The following is a 14572-nucleotide window of genomic DNA, read 5'->3' on the forward strand; positions in this document are numbered from 1 at the left end:
CAAAAAGAAGGTGCAAATACATTAAAAAGAATTGATTTTTCAGATGTGATACTATGTTTTTGGAAAAATTGAAAAATAAAATATTCAAAAAACCCTTATCACTTGATAAAGAGTCTGTGAATTGAAACATTAATTTCAACTGATTACTTTTACCAATGAAACTGACTGTATTTTGAGAGCAAAAGTCTCAAATATTTGAGACACATGAAGGCATTGTTAATTGGCGATTTTCATTAACATTCATTGAATTATTGCACAGGGAATAAGAAATGCTTTGTGGTTTTTTTTTGCAAAATATTGTGACTTGATCAAGGCCGCTTGGAAACAGAACAGAGGCTACATTTCTGGGAGTTTAAATCCTTCCAAACATTGCAATTAGAAAGTGCAATGTAATCCAGGCCACAGATCCATAAACTCCGGAAAAAAAAATATTTCCTGTACCTTTAAAGGCAAAAATTTAAGTTTTGAAGTTAATTTTATATAGATCCTGGAAATACTCATCAAGTCAGTTTGCATTGGTGGAAGGGATAAGGTTAAGGGCAAAGCTCGACCAAAGTTTGGTTGACGTAATCGACCCGAATATTCTCTCTTCTCTCTCCATAGGCGCTGCCTGACCGGCCGAATGTATCAGCATCAACTGCTTCTTGCTCTCCATTTTTTTTGACTCCTGCTGTAAGTCACCATCGTTGAATGAACATTGAAGTGTCGAATTGCTCGGAGGACTGGCTTCGCGAATCCTCTGGGAGGACCGAAGACGGAGGTGCAGCTTGGAGGACCATCTTGGAGGACTGTGAAGAGAGCGCCTCGTTGTGGCTCATAGCAAGGCGGTTGCAGTGGGACTGCGGGACGGGGGCGGATGCGGAGTTGGAGCAAGCGGCTGATGTGTGAGTGGCCGTTCGGAGGGTGAGTGGGTCCCCCCCCCGCGCGCCCCAGCCCCAGTGTTCTTCCGCGGGGGGGTGCCGCTTGGTATCTCAGTTCAAGGGACAAGAAGTCCCAACCACCCCCTTCGTCTGCCGAAGGTAGGGACCGGCGATCGGCCGCCACGCTACCTGTGAAGTCCCATCGAGAGAGGGGGCCGGGCTGGGCCAACAGTGACACAATAACCCCGCGAAGAAGCAGGGGAAGACACCGAGGGAGGATGTAAAGGAAACGGTTCCCAAAGAGAAGGATTGGGGCGGACGCTCTTGGAGAGGCCGGGGATGGGGCAACAGCAGGGCCGCGTCGGCGGGACTGCCCTCGCTGGTGCTAGTGGGGAGACGGTCCAGCCCGGCAGAGGTAGGATTGGCACGGCGAGGCCCGGACATGGGGGCAGGAGGCGAGAAGTAACAGCCAGAGGCACTGAGGCCGCCTGCAACATCTTCACTCACCACGGTAAGTGTGCAGTTGTTAATTATTGTGGAGACACAGACAAATCCACCCCTTTGTTGTTATCCCTTCAGTTGTTCACTGTGTGTTAAACATTAAAATCCCACATAAATATTATGATTCTCCTTGGTAATTTATTATCCTAATAGTAATATGAAATGAATTGAACTATAAGAAGATATTTTCATTATCTTGGAAAACCACTTGGGTTTGTTCAAAATTCAATTTTTTATCCTAGAAATAAAACAAATGTCCTATTACATGAAATTTCTTTTTAACCTGCTGCAAGGTAGGAATTGCCAAACAGTCAGAAAATGAGAAGCAAAAGTGTCCCCCAGAGTCAACGAGCGTCTGTAGATTCACCTCCAGGGTTTCTGTTGCCACATAGTCCAGTCCAAACCATTGGCAACCCGAGCTCCAGATCTGAACCTCCGATACGGTCAGGAACCCTTCGGTGCCCTTGGAACCTCCTTGAATCTTGGTACCACTCCAGCCAGTTTGAGCCAGTCTTCGGCAGTCTGCAGCCTGGCGCGAACCTCCCGACAACAGTCTCCAGCAGCCCACAACTCCACGGGTTCCTCAACTTGAGTTGTCAGCAGCCTGCTGCACGCACTGGTCCCTCAACCGCAGAGCCTCCACACTGGTTGCCACTGTGGTCACGGTCCACTGTGGGTCGCCTCCTCTGCTTATCCCTCTCAGACAGTGCGTGATCTTCCCGTCCTCTGGTGCCCTGCTCCAGTCCTCTGCTTCCCAGGAGTCTGCAGCCCCTCGTGGCTGCTGCTAATTAATAGGTGCTGCCATCTTGGGTGCAGACTCACGGTGGCAGGATTTCAAATAAAACCCCCCAGCAGCTCCTCAATAGGCCATTCAAAGCCCTTTTGGGGTCGACTGGGTGGCTAAATCACACACGAGAGCTGCATCTTTGCCTCGCTCCCCATGGGTCTGTACCAGCGGCAGCACTGCTGGTACAGTGGCTCTGTCAGCGCCACCATCTTGCATCTACTGGTCACAGTCGTTGTTAAGGCCATGAAAGAATGTTTAAAGATTGGGAGGATATCATTTTATGTAGATTACCCATTGTTAAATTAATTGAGCTCATGGGAAAAAAATATTGCAGATCTTTCTGTTTGTATGATTTTATGTTGAGTAATGTCATTCAAATTCTATATTTTTGTAAATGTAACATATGTAGAACAGCTCTTTTGTGGGTTCATGTTATTCAACTGAAGTTGAATAAAGCTTGAGTGCACCTGTATCAAGGTTCGAGCACAGTGATGGAGAAAAGTGCATTAATAGTTGTGATGGTTGTCTTGTTCAGTCTCTGCAGTGACTGCTAATCATTTTGTTTGCGTCCAGATTTTCACAAAGTTTCTAATATGATTCAATTTTTCTACAGTTGTAATTAACTTAATAACTATGGTAACCCAGAAGGGCATCTTGCTTACAGATTTTGATTGTTTTTATAAATTGAGGAAATGACCCCAGAAATGCTGAATTCGCTACACAGCTTCCAACCTTGAGCTCTGTGAGATTTGTCTAATCTTGTTTGCAAAATTTACTGTATGTATTTTGAGAAGTATGTTTGTAGTAAAATGACATAAAGATGGGGTTGGAGGGTGGTGGTGGCAGATATTCACTTAAATAGGACGTTGAATGATAAGTTGATCAAGGTGGGTTTCTTTAAAAGAGGATTGGATAATGTTTTTACATGTTGCATAACACAGAAAGTAATGGAAATCCTTGGTTGGTTTGTTTACACTGATGGGTTTGAGCTGTCACTGGATCAGACCTACTCTCATTCGGCTGATCTAATTGAATTAGTGTGTTGTGGCAAGTATGGGCCTGATTTTTGGGTGAATATGAATCAAATGTGATTTTTTTTTCCATCTATTGCCATCGGATATTTTTTTTTAAGATGGTTTTGGAACATATAATATTGCAACTTGCGGATGAGATGGCAACACATACAAAGGTAACCAGTTGGGTAATTAATAAGACAGACATGACCTTCATAGGTGCTGTTGGCTAAGTTTTATTCAGCATTTTTAATGAGAAAGGAGCAATAACACAAATGTAAATCTGCAGACACGTGTTTTGTTGCAACTCGTAATAGGCATCAGTCCATTGATTTCACGGTAACTTAAAGCTGCAGTATTATAAAGTCGTACCAGAATGAATAAGTGTTTATACCTGTGTAAAAGCTACATATGTATCTCTGCATTGATCATAATTATTGCTTTCATTTTCCAGCTTTGTACCAAGAGGATTACCTAAAATCAGAAAGTAATCCCACAGGCGCTGACTTGTACATGCATGAACCAAGTCAGTGCCTATCGGCTCTGATTTTGGGAGGAGAATATTATTTAAGATTCCTACATTAGGTGAGGATAGGATAGATTGTCCATTGGAATAGGATGAAAATAATTGCCATGGGTAAAAGTGTCGCACTCATTTACACTCAACCTTGTCATTGCCCAGATGTACATTCTCAGCGAACTTGATGATGTGGTTTGAGCTGTGTTTTGCTGCCCAATCATGTGTCAGAGTGAACAACAGTCGACTAAACACACAGCCCTTGGGGGGGGGGGGGGGGTGCTGTGCTCAGTGTGATGGGTGTTGTTTTTGATCTGGACTGCTTGAGGTTTTCCAGACAGGAAGTTGAGAATTCAATTGCAGCGGGAGGTGTTTAGACCCAATAAGTTCAACTTCTTTATTAGGTCCTGTGATATGATTGTGTTGAATGCAAAGCTGAAGTCAATAAATAGCATTTGAACATATGAGTCCTTGTTTTCCAGGTGGGTGAGGGTGAGATGGAGGGCAATGGCGTCATTTGTGGAGTGGTATGTGAACTGCAGTCATTGAATATGCAGGAAAGAAGAAAACATGTATTTTACAAAAAAATAAAAATATTCTTGGAGAGCAATGGTTTGTACACATAAGTCATCAGAGAACCTTGAGAATAAACTCGAGGATGTGAACATTTGATAAAAAGAACTTTAAAAAAAAAAAATTCTTATAAAATGAACATTTTTGTGATCTTCATGAGTTCCTGTGCAAGTTTGTTGATGTCAGGCTCTAAATTGGATAGTTATAGTAGAAGGTCACTTCTTGCCATGATAACCAAGTCTGTCCTGGATTTTGTCAAGGAAACTACCTTGCTGAATCCATTTTAAACTAAGTTATGCTGAGGGAAAGGTAATGAAAAAATATTTCAGCCTTTTCCCATAGTTTTGGAAATGTACTTGGCGGTTCACCCTTAACTCAAACTTCTCTTTTTTAAAATTTATTGAAGTTGTGGTGTTCAATTATATCACTCTAAAAATAATTAACCTCTCTTGAATTTCTGCATCAACTTCATGGAAGTGTTCTTCAAATGGATCTAATATCCAATCAGGATATTGAAGTTTAACAGGTCATTAAATCTTTCCTGCAGATCTGTGTGTATTGCTGGAGGTGTTTCACATAAACAGTAATGCCATCGTTGTTCATTGCCTCTGTGTTTGTGTTCAGATTTGGAAATTGTAAAAATTCCCAACATCTGATGTTGCTCTAATAGACTTCAAACTTTTTTTTTAAAATTTTTTATTTTTCACACCATAAATCACATTAGCCATGATATACAGTGACTTTTTCTCCCCCCCCCCCTTTCCTCCCAAACCACCCCCCCACCCCCCCCCCTCTCATCCATTTTAGGTATACAATCTAGGTTGCATTAAGCCAGTCAGACAATGTTGTCATTCAACAAAATTACACCAGAAATTCTACTGAGTCCATTCTTTTCTTTCCTTCTCCTTCCATCAACTTAGGTAATGTTTGTCCCCGGTAGGTTTTCGCTATTGTATTTAATGTAAGGCTCCTATACTTGTTCGAATATTTCAATATTATTTCTTAACCTATATGTTATTTTTTCTAATGGAATACATTTATTCATTTAAATTTAGTAGTTTCTTCCTTTTAATTTGGTTATGTATTCCATTAATATTTAAAGACATATAGTTCAGCGTAGCCCTTCTATATTTTGTTTATCTTCTCTTTCCGTTTTTCCATCATTACCTTTCCTCCTTTTCCATTTCTGTTTTCTTATTTTCAACTCTTTATAAGACAACATTCCTACAACATCCAACATTTATTCTCCTATTTCTATCTTATTTATCCCCAATCTCCCCTTCACCTCCTGAGTTGTCCTTTATCCCTTGTTGGACAACCACAGCTCCCCTCTCCATTTGGATTTGCGAATCCACTCGCAAGCGTCAACTGATTTTGCAGTGACCGCTATTTCCCCCCACCCTGCCTCCCCCAGAAAAGATTTCACTTTTCATATGTCACAAAGGTCACTCTTTTAATTCCCTCCTTATTCTCTCTATTCCATTACCTTCCCTTATTAATTCTTGTCTATACTATCTATATTTTCCTCTAAGTACAGATACATTCATGTATGCTCATTGTCTCTATTCACTCTTATACCTCTTTACCCGCATACATATCAATCGTGATCATTTTTACTCTCATTACCCGTCTTCATCCCTCAGCCTATTTTTTCTTTACCCACATACATATCAAACTTGATCATTTTAACTCTCATTACCCGTCTTCCTCCCTCAGTCTATTTTTGTAACTGTTCTGCAAATTTTCGTGCTTCTTCTGGATCCGAGAACAGTCTGTTTTGTTGTCTCGCCTTTGCTGTATTGAACTCTTTTCTCTTCTTTAGGAGTTCAAAACTTATATCTGGATAAATGAAGATTTTTTGCCCTTTATACTCCAGTGGTTTGTTGCCCTCTCTTACTTTTTCCATTGTCTTCTCCAGTACCTTTTCTCTTGTAGTATATCTTAGGAATTTTACCTCAATAGATCTTGGTTTTTGTTGTGGTTGTGGTTTAGAGGCCAATACTCTATGTGCCCTTTCTATTTCCATTTCTTGCTGTAGTTCTGGACATCCTAGGATCTTAGGGATCCACTCTTTTATAAACTCCCTCATATTCTTGCCTTCTTCATCTTCCTTAAGGCCCACTATCTTTATGTTATTTCTTCTGTTATGGTTTTCCATTGTATCTATTTTTTGAGCTAGTAGTTCTTGTGTCTCTTTAGTTTTTTTATTAGATTTCTCCAATTTCTTTTTTAAGTCTTCTACCTCCATTTCTGCTGCTACTGCCCGCTCTTCCATCTTGTCCATTTTCTTTCCCATTTCTGTTAAGGTCATCTCCATTTTATTTATTTTCTCTTCTGTGTTGTTTATTCTTTTTCTTAAATCCTTAAATTCCTGTGTTTGCCATTCTTTAAATGACTCCATGTATCCTTTAATAAGAGCAAGTATATCCTTTACCTTGCCTTTCTTTTCTTCTTCTATTTCACCGTACTCTTCCTCTTCCTCTGGGTTGACCATCTGTTGTTTCTTTGGTGCCCTTTCCTCCTCTTCTTTCTTGTTTCTATTGTCTTCTGTGGTCTCTTCTTGCTGCAGGTGTTCTGCAGCTGTCGTTGCCGGCTGTGGAGATCGACTCCCCAGCTGGTCCCCCCTCCCGTCGGTGTGTATTTTTTCATTCGCATCGCGCATGCGCGGTTGCGCACTTTTACTCGGCTCTGCGAGCCATTTTTGTAGTCCATTATTTACCGACCTGAGGGAGCGGGTTTCTCTCTCCGCAGCGGGCCTCTTCGGACAGGTAAGGCCTTCACCTTTTTCCTCCTTTGTCTTCTCTTCCTCTCTTCTTACCGTTGCTTTCGATTTTTCTTTTTTTGTCGCCATCTTCTTTCCACCTTTATACTCACTTTTCTGTAACTTTTATTTCTGTGCCTTTGTGTTTTCTCTTGTTTTTCCCGACTTTTCTGGAGAGGGCTGGAGTTCACCGTCCGGCCACTACTCCATCACGTGACTCCTCCTACTTCAAACTTTTTAAAGAAAAAAAAAATGTCTTCTTCACTATCAATGAGGTTACTCTGTTTATCCTATAAGGTCTTGTTCAATAAACTGAGTCTGTAAAAATATCTGCCAGATAAAATGTGTTTGTCTTTACATCGAGTTTTTCTCCATGCTCGTTATGAGAAAGAAAAGATACCATTCGTGGACCAGAGTGCAATAAAATGACAAAGACAATTTCCTTTGGACAGCCACCTCACCTTGGTATGCAGCTGCATTTGAAAATGTTTGTAATTTTCTTCATACAGCTGCTGGAATAGTCTTGAAGGGGATGTGATTTTTTTTTTTTTTTTTGAAGTTTACAGATTTTATGACAATTGAAATCGAAGCATTTAAAAGTCCCAAGTTTTTAGCCACTATGTGCTCCCTACAAATGACACAACGAACAGTAAAGACTGAAAGCACAACATTTTTTCCAGTGGAGTGATGTATCATCCAACTGTTGAAGTGTCACAGGCAACTATATTCCCTTAGTATCTGTTTTAATTTTCCTGGAAAATAACATCTCTTTTATCAGCTGGTTTTCATTCCAGAATCTGGCATAAGCTATGAGAAGAGAGTTGTTCTCTTTCATAGTGGATTTGTATAATTGCAAAGAGAATTTATTAGATTGAAAAACAATTAGTAATTTAATTACAATGTCCCCTGCTATCTCATCATTTCTTCAAGAAACTATGAAGTATTCAAAGGAATTGACTGAATAGTTGGCATTTAAGTTAATGGAGCTGCTTGTTATTGTGGACATTGAAGGCAAAATAAGTGACTCAGCGATATTATGAGCATTTTATTTCTTTAAGCAATCAATTCCCTTATCTTGTGTGATGCAAGAAGACCCTTTTCTAATTTCTGTGGTGTTTCAGTAATCATCTGAGTGTTGACCTTGAAATTATCTCTAAGGATTTTAAAGTAAGTGTTTATCTTCTCTTGATTCAGTTTGCTTGGCCTCATGCTTTCATTTGAAAATATATTCAAGCAAATCAAAGATATGGGCAGAGAAGCATTATGTAGACATAATCAAACTGCAAAACATGAGTTGTTCATGACAATAAATTCTGATTCTGAAACCATTTGATAAGTATTCCACTGAATACTGACAACTTTTTTTTGCTGAGGATCTCATGGGTAAATTTTTTTCTGAAAATAACAAAAATTAACTGTTTGAAAACAAAAGGGTTAGCTCAAAAGTTGGCTTAAATTTTATGGAAAATAATGAATAATACATATCTTCGTCAATAAAAGCCAGCAGAAGGAGACATGAAATTTCAAAGCAAAACAAGGGCACACGTGGATGTGAGAAGAATGGAGCAAAATTTTGGCCTGCACAATTTCCTGGCATTGAAGACAATCAAACAAAAAAGGAAAGCGATGAGGAGGGCAATTTAGAGCCAAAGTTAATTCCATGTCAGTCAAACAAATCTGAAAACATCCTTAATTTTCTGCATTTATCTTGGTCATTCTAGGCTGTCTCCTAATGCCTCCAACCTTGAAAAAAATCAGGCAAGTCCTTTCCTCCCCCTAAAAATGTTTAATCTGTTCAGTTTCCATGTCCCCCCTTCCCCATAGCACCTTGACCTCCCCCCTTATTAAAGATTTCAGTCCATGAACCCCCTTTAAATGTGCTGCGACACCCACTGAGAATGGGTGGTCGAGATAAATGATGTTTCAGCGGGTTATTCATGTATACTCTACAATCAGATGATGATAAATTTGAACTTGAAAATATCCTTACAATATGTTGTGTGATTGAGTCTTCTTTAAACTGCTCATCACTTTTCCTGTCTGATGTCAATACTACAATTGAAAATCCCCAACCAAAGAAAACAGACAGGGATGTTTTTGAATTAAATATTAAATTATGCATTAAAAAAAAATCTTGATTGATTTGTAAGTTTTTTTTTGTTACAAATCTGAGGATACAAGAAGTCTGAATAACAATTTGAACTTGGGACATACTTTGGGGTCCTCGAGGCATTGACTTGTGCATTACTTGAGCAAAATGGCAGTGATTTTAGCAAAAAAGACAGAAGATCCTTGTTAAATAATGATTAAGTTTGAGACTTGCACCTTGTGAAAAATGGATTTTGCTCTTTCTGTGCAGGGAGGTATTGTGTTACAACAAATGGGTCACTCAATGATGTATTTAATACATTGATTCAAAGTTTAGTTTATTGAGCAGAGAAGTTGACTTGTAATATCATGATTTGTTCTTTTAAATTCTAAAGACAGGAGTTCCTGAGTATTGTCTACAATTATCTGAGTTGGAGGATAGAATGCAGCAGTAAGAGGTGGAGATCACATCATAAACCCAAGTTATGTTTGAAAAGGTTGCTTTCATCTGAGCTTGTTATGATTAAGCATAGTGATTCTAAATTTTGACGGTTTCAGTGTAATTATTGAAGCAATAATGCAGGTCATTTCCAGGAGTCATTGAAAACTGTAACTTGCAGCTTAGTCTTTTTGAATGGCAACAGCAAAGGAGATTAATTAATTGAAATGATAAAAATCATGGTAGAGAACATGGAAAACATGATCTCTGCACTTAAGATGTGTAAATTGATTTTGGAATTTAAGAATTTTTTAAAAAATGCCATGACTGCCTTTCTGTTCCTGGTGAATGTGGATATCCTATTTGATGTGTACATCCAAAAAAAAAAGATCATGCTGCTCGAATGAGGAAATAAATGATATTTTTAACATTGAAGTCACTATCTTTGATCTTGCTATATAACCATAACCAGTTAAACACAGAATTGGATTACTGCCATATTATAGAGTTTGGTAGGTAAGCAAGAAAGGCATTGATTCATATTGCATCAAATCCTAAAGACATAGCAAAGTGTTTCAAGGCTAATTTATAGTACTTGAATGGACTAAAATGTTGTTGAGGCAAAGAAACTCACTGCGAAAAAAATAGGTTAGTGAAGCAACTGACCGGTTGATTTGTTCAGGATTCTTTGAAAGGAATTTTTTCCAAGGTACCAGAAGTTTCATCTGATAAAGTTACATGATGCCTTTTACATGTAGCTGAACGTATATCCTTATCCCTATATTTTTCCCCATTACAATAGCAGAAAATTTTCTTCAATGTTGGACCACGACTTCAGTCCACAGCCAAGATTTGGTCAAGAATAACGTGATAGAATCCATGTGATTAAATGCTAGTTTTTGTGTCATTCCTTTGCAATTTAATACTTTGTCAGAATTTTCCATTGCACCTGTTCACCATTAGCTATGGCTTTGTATTCCATTATGGACGGTGTTGATGAACTCTTATTTGTTTGGCATGATTATTCCTCATATGTGAGCATTGACAGCATCAAGATTTCACTTTATTGTAACTGCTAATCAAGTCCTGTCCTTGCCCTGCATAGTCATCCACCATGATTGTAAATACGGGCTGACCTTAGTACATAGTATAGATTTGTATTGGATTACAAAGTGGGACATTTCCCCAATGCAGAAAAATACAAATGAATCTTGGGATGTTCTCAATTTGCAAACTGCCAAGATATTTGTGCCATATTAACATAAATTGGAGCAGGGATGCTATTTGGATCTTTGAACCTCTTCTGCCATTCAACAGGATTATGGCTCTTCAACCTCAACACTATTTTCTCGTGCATGTCCATTAATTACTTAAATAGCCAAAAATCTATCAATTTCAGTTTTGAATGAAATTAATGATTGGCCTTTCATTTCCCTCTGGATGAGAGTTTTTTTTGGCTTCTGAAGACATTTTGAATTGTTTCAGACATAAGGGCTGACCCCTTATTTGAGACCTGAACCCCAAGTTGTAGCCTCTTCAGTCAGGTTACCTCTCATCCAAACTAAAGGACAAAGATCTAGGATTGTTAGTATCTTTTCCTAGAGGCTTAGCATTTCGGAAAACTGTTGAAGTAGATCTTCCTCTATAGAAAGTACATTTTTGAAGGCAAAGAGACCAAAATGATATGTGGTGCTCCTGTTGTGTCATCTAATCTCTGCAATTGTGATGCAACATGCTTATTCTTGTTCTCAGATTTTCCAGTGATAAAAGGAAGATGCACAGTTTGTCTTTCTTACTTCTCTACATATGAGCCCACAGGTCATTTTGAATGTTAAGAATTCCCGCTTTTTTTCCATTTTGAAAAAAGAAACCCAGTATTTATGTTTTTGTTGACCCTAGTGGATAACTTTGTGTTTTTCCACATTGTAATCCATCTGCAATGTTGTTGTCCTCTCATTCAGTTTGATTCCACTTTGCATCCTCATTCACACTTGGTTTGTGTTTTAAGGAAGCTTGGAAATTTATCTTTGGTCTCTTCAAAGATATGGGTTATGAAGAGATGGGCTGTAAGTACTGGTTCTTCCAGGTTAGTGGAGTTTATTTCTCCTCTGTTTTAAGCAACTCTTAATCACAATATCGCTATGAGTTCCATGTCTTCCAGTTTTGTCGAGTTACTTTTTGTGTAAGACCTTATCAAATTTGCCTGAAAGAGTAATTCATACTTGGGAAAATCGATTCTGGTATCCAAATTGTTGTCATGGCAATAGTTATCACTGAAGGGATTAAGTAGCTGAAATAGGAGATGAACAGTTCCTTATTATTTCCTGCTTGTTTTTCCTTAACATGAATTCTCAATTTTAAATTTGATGATTTGGCATGACGTGGTGGGGTTACACATGACTTTAGATATTTATTTTGCTGTGTTATGTTTTTCACAGTTAAAACCCCTGGTAACTGGCATCTATGGGTATTGACAGATGCCAGATAAGTGTATTTTCTGATTGCTTGAAATGTACTCTGATGTTGCCAAACCAATACACCTTTATTAAAAATAAACAATTTAAAAGACAAAAATATTATACTGTACTTCCACTGAATAAAATTCACTTGCACAAATGTATAAATCTTAAAGAATTTTAACTTGTTTTTAGTCACATTCTTTGAAAGCACATAATCACTGGTACATCTGTAGGTTCCTCTCCTCCATGGAGTTGCTTGAAAGACAAACAATAACATTATTCAGAGTTAATTCCCCCCTCCCACATGTTACAGATAAAGCCTCTGGCCTAGATGATTCTTACAAAGCTGAGATTGGGAGACACTTTGAGAGTTAACCCAATGGTAGGCAGCATTAACCAACTCTTCATCTTGGGTGATGCTATTTTATTCAGTATTTATTCAAACAGCTGCTATGGTCAAAGCATGACCAAGGCACTGTGCTGGTTGAATATTTGTTCTCATCTTCACCAAAAGTTTCTGTGTAACTTCAGAGAATATTTACTTTTACAATTTTAAACTAGCATATATCTTACCTATTTTATTCTTATTTTCATTTAAAAAATGTATTTTCTTTGGATTTTTTTTCTCTCTTTTTGCCAGTTGCTTGAATTTTGGATACCAGGGATTTTACTGTATTTGCTTTACAAATTATTTGCACGCTAATATTATTAATCTAATCATTTCAGTTAAACAGTCCTTCCATTTCTTAGCAGGAGCAATGCAAAAGTAACCCCCTAACGTCAAGATTCTTTACTTCATTTTCTGCACAATAAATTAATATGGCAAATATTTGGTAGTTGAACAACAGATGTCTACTTTATTAGCAAGTTGTAACAGCAAGTGTATACATGAAAATACACACTCTGCTATGTCAACCCTGTAAAGTTCTCCTTGCACAAGAATGAGAAGATGCCTGAATTGGACAAATCTCTCAAGGAACACGTAAATATAATCATATTCTCAGAATCAAAATTTTATGTAATTATTGCAGCCTCTTCCATCAGTGTTTGCCATGTCCCTTCAGCAGACCAAGCCCACCAGAAGTACAATCAGGAAATGAACTTGTAAAGTTTTATGGTATTAGATTAAATGAGCCAAGGAGTGCACTCATTGATTACTGTCCTCCCTCAGCTGAGGAATTGGTACTCCATGTTAAGCACCATTTTGGGGAAAAGAGCAACCAGTGGAACAGAATCTGATGTTTGTAATCACGAATGAGAGTTCAGCAGCATCACTGATGGAGCTGGCCAAATACTTAGATATAGGTGTCAGACAAGGTTATTGCAGATGCCAACCTTTTCCCTTTACTAGCATCTTTGCCTGTCAGGCATACATCTTCCCGTAACTATACGAGTGAGAGTAATCTCTGAACAATCCCTTTCAAAACAGGCCCACCGTTATATCAAAGATCTCTCCCATGCTAAAAAACAGCAGTTTTGGAAATTATGCAGCAGCTCAGAGCTGAGCATTCTTTAGGTGGGATGGACTTTCTCCATTGCTGAATTGGGTTCCACCACATGGTTCGCATAGGCATTTCTATTATCCCACAAATCTTGGAAACCAACTGTGATTTATTGAGATGTGCTGCAGCACTGTTAGATGTACATAAAAACAACCTACAAGATTATAAACAACAGAAACAAGTATCTTGTAGACTGCTAAGCAATTTCATAATCAGTGGATTAGATAAAAGCCCTGAGGGCCTTCTGTTTCCAGGCAAGCTGGTGTACATTCAAACATCAATAAGAGGAAATAACTGCAAAGTTCACTGTTCTGTGTAATGCAGAGGATCGAACATGCCAGTGGTCGTTTTCCCCTTGCCTTGCTTGATGTTGGAGATCACAAGTTTGCAATGTTTAAGCAATGATTTTTCCTCTGTCACAAGGCCAGTAATGGATATGTTTGCTCCAAAATGTTCTGTTTGGTTATATTTTTCCAATGTGTACTCGTTTTTGAAATGAAAGTTATCCTTAATTTAAAGCTTGCAAGTCAGGGTTAAGATCCAATTATTTACAGCAACTTGAATGATTTTATCTCTGATGTTGGGGATTTCCATTCCAATTTTGTGGATGGGCACCGTATCGACATCCTGATCAGGCTGCTGGCTGTAATGCCAGGGCATCTTGGATGTATTATCTGTCATCATCAAATCGAGCACTAATATTCACCAGGTTGCTTGAGAAATCTATTTACAACATGCAACCTCTTTGATTAAGAAGGGCAAAGACAGCAATTATTTCAAGGATATCAACTGCCTTTGTTTTTCATGTCACATCCTGTTATGACTTGAAAAATGTATTGCCCCTCCTTCATTGTTGCTTGGTTAGAATCTTGGAACTTACCTAATAGCTTAGTGGAACCACCTTGATTGCATGAACATCAGTAATTTAAGGAGATAAGGATGATGCATCTATTTGAGGCAATGAAATGATGACCTAACCAATGAGTCCCACATCAATCCCTGAGGGACTGGAAAGAAAATATTAAAATATAATAATGACATAATAATGCATCAGACATAACTGTTTCATCTG

The 14572-nt window shown here is 38.5% G+C and overlaps 1 protein-coding gene and 1 long non-coding RNA gene across 7 annotated transcripts in view; one reads left to right on the plus strand and one right to left on the minus strand.

The window, feature by feature from the left end:
* Positions 1-595: 595 nt before the first annotated feature.
* abl2 (c-abl oncogene 2, non-receptor tyrosine kinase) overlaps positions 596-14572 on the plus strand; it is a 173435-nt gene continuing 159458 nt past the window's right edge. For all 6 annotated transcript variants that reach the window (XM_069938133.1, XM_069938135.1, XM_069938134.1 and 3 more), the window contains exon 1: positions 596-1371. In XM_069938133.1, the coding sequence (XP_069794234.1) occupies positions 1200-1371 (172 nt within the window). In that variant the 5' untranslated portion in view covers positions 596-1199. The remainder of the gene's footprint in view (positions 1372-14572) is intronic.
* On the minus strand, positions 12160-14498 carry LOC138762734 (uncharacterized). Its single transcript, XR_011357101.1, has 2 exons — positions 14381-14498; positions 12160-12253 (listed from the first exon to the last, which is right to left on the minus strand). It is a non-coding gene; the product is annotated as an uncharacterized lncRNA (long non-coding RNA).

This window comes from Narcine bancroftii, chromosome 5, assembly GCF_036971445.1.
Source record: "Narcine bancroftii isolate sNarBan1 chromosome 5, sNarBan1.hap1, whole genome shotgun sequence".
Lineage (NCBI taxonomy): Eukaryota > Metazoa > Chordata > Chondrichthyes > Torpediniformes > Narcinidae > Narcine > Narcine bancroftii.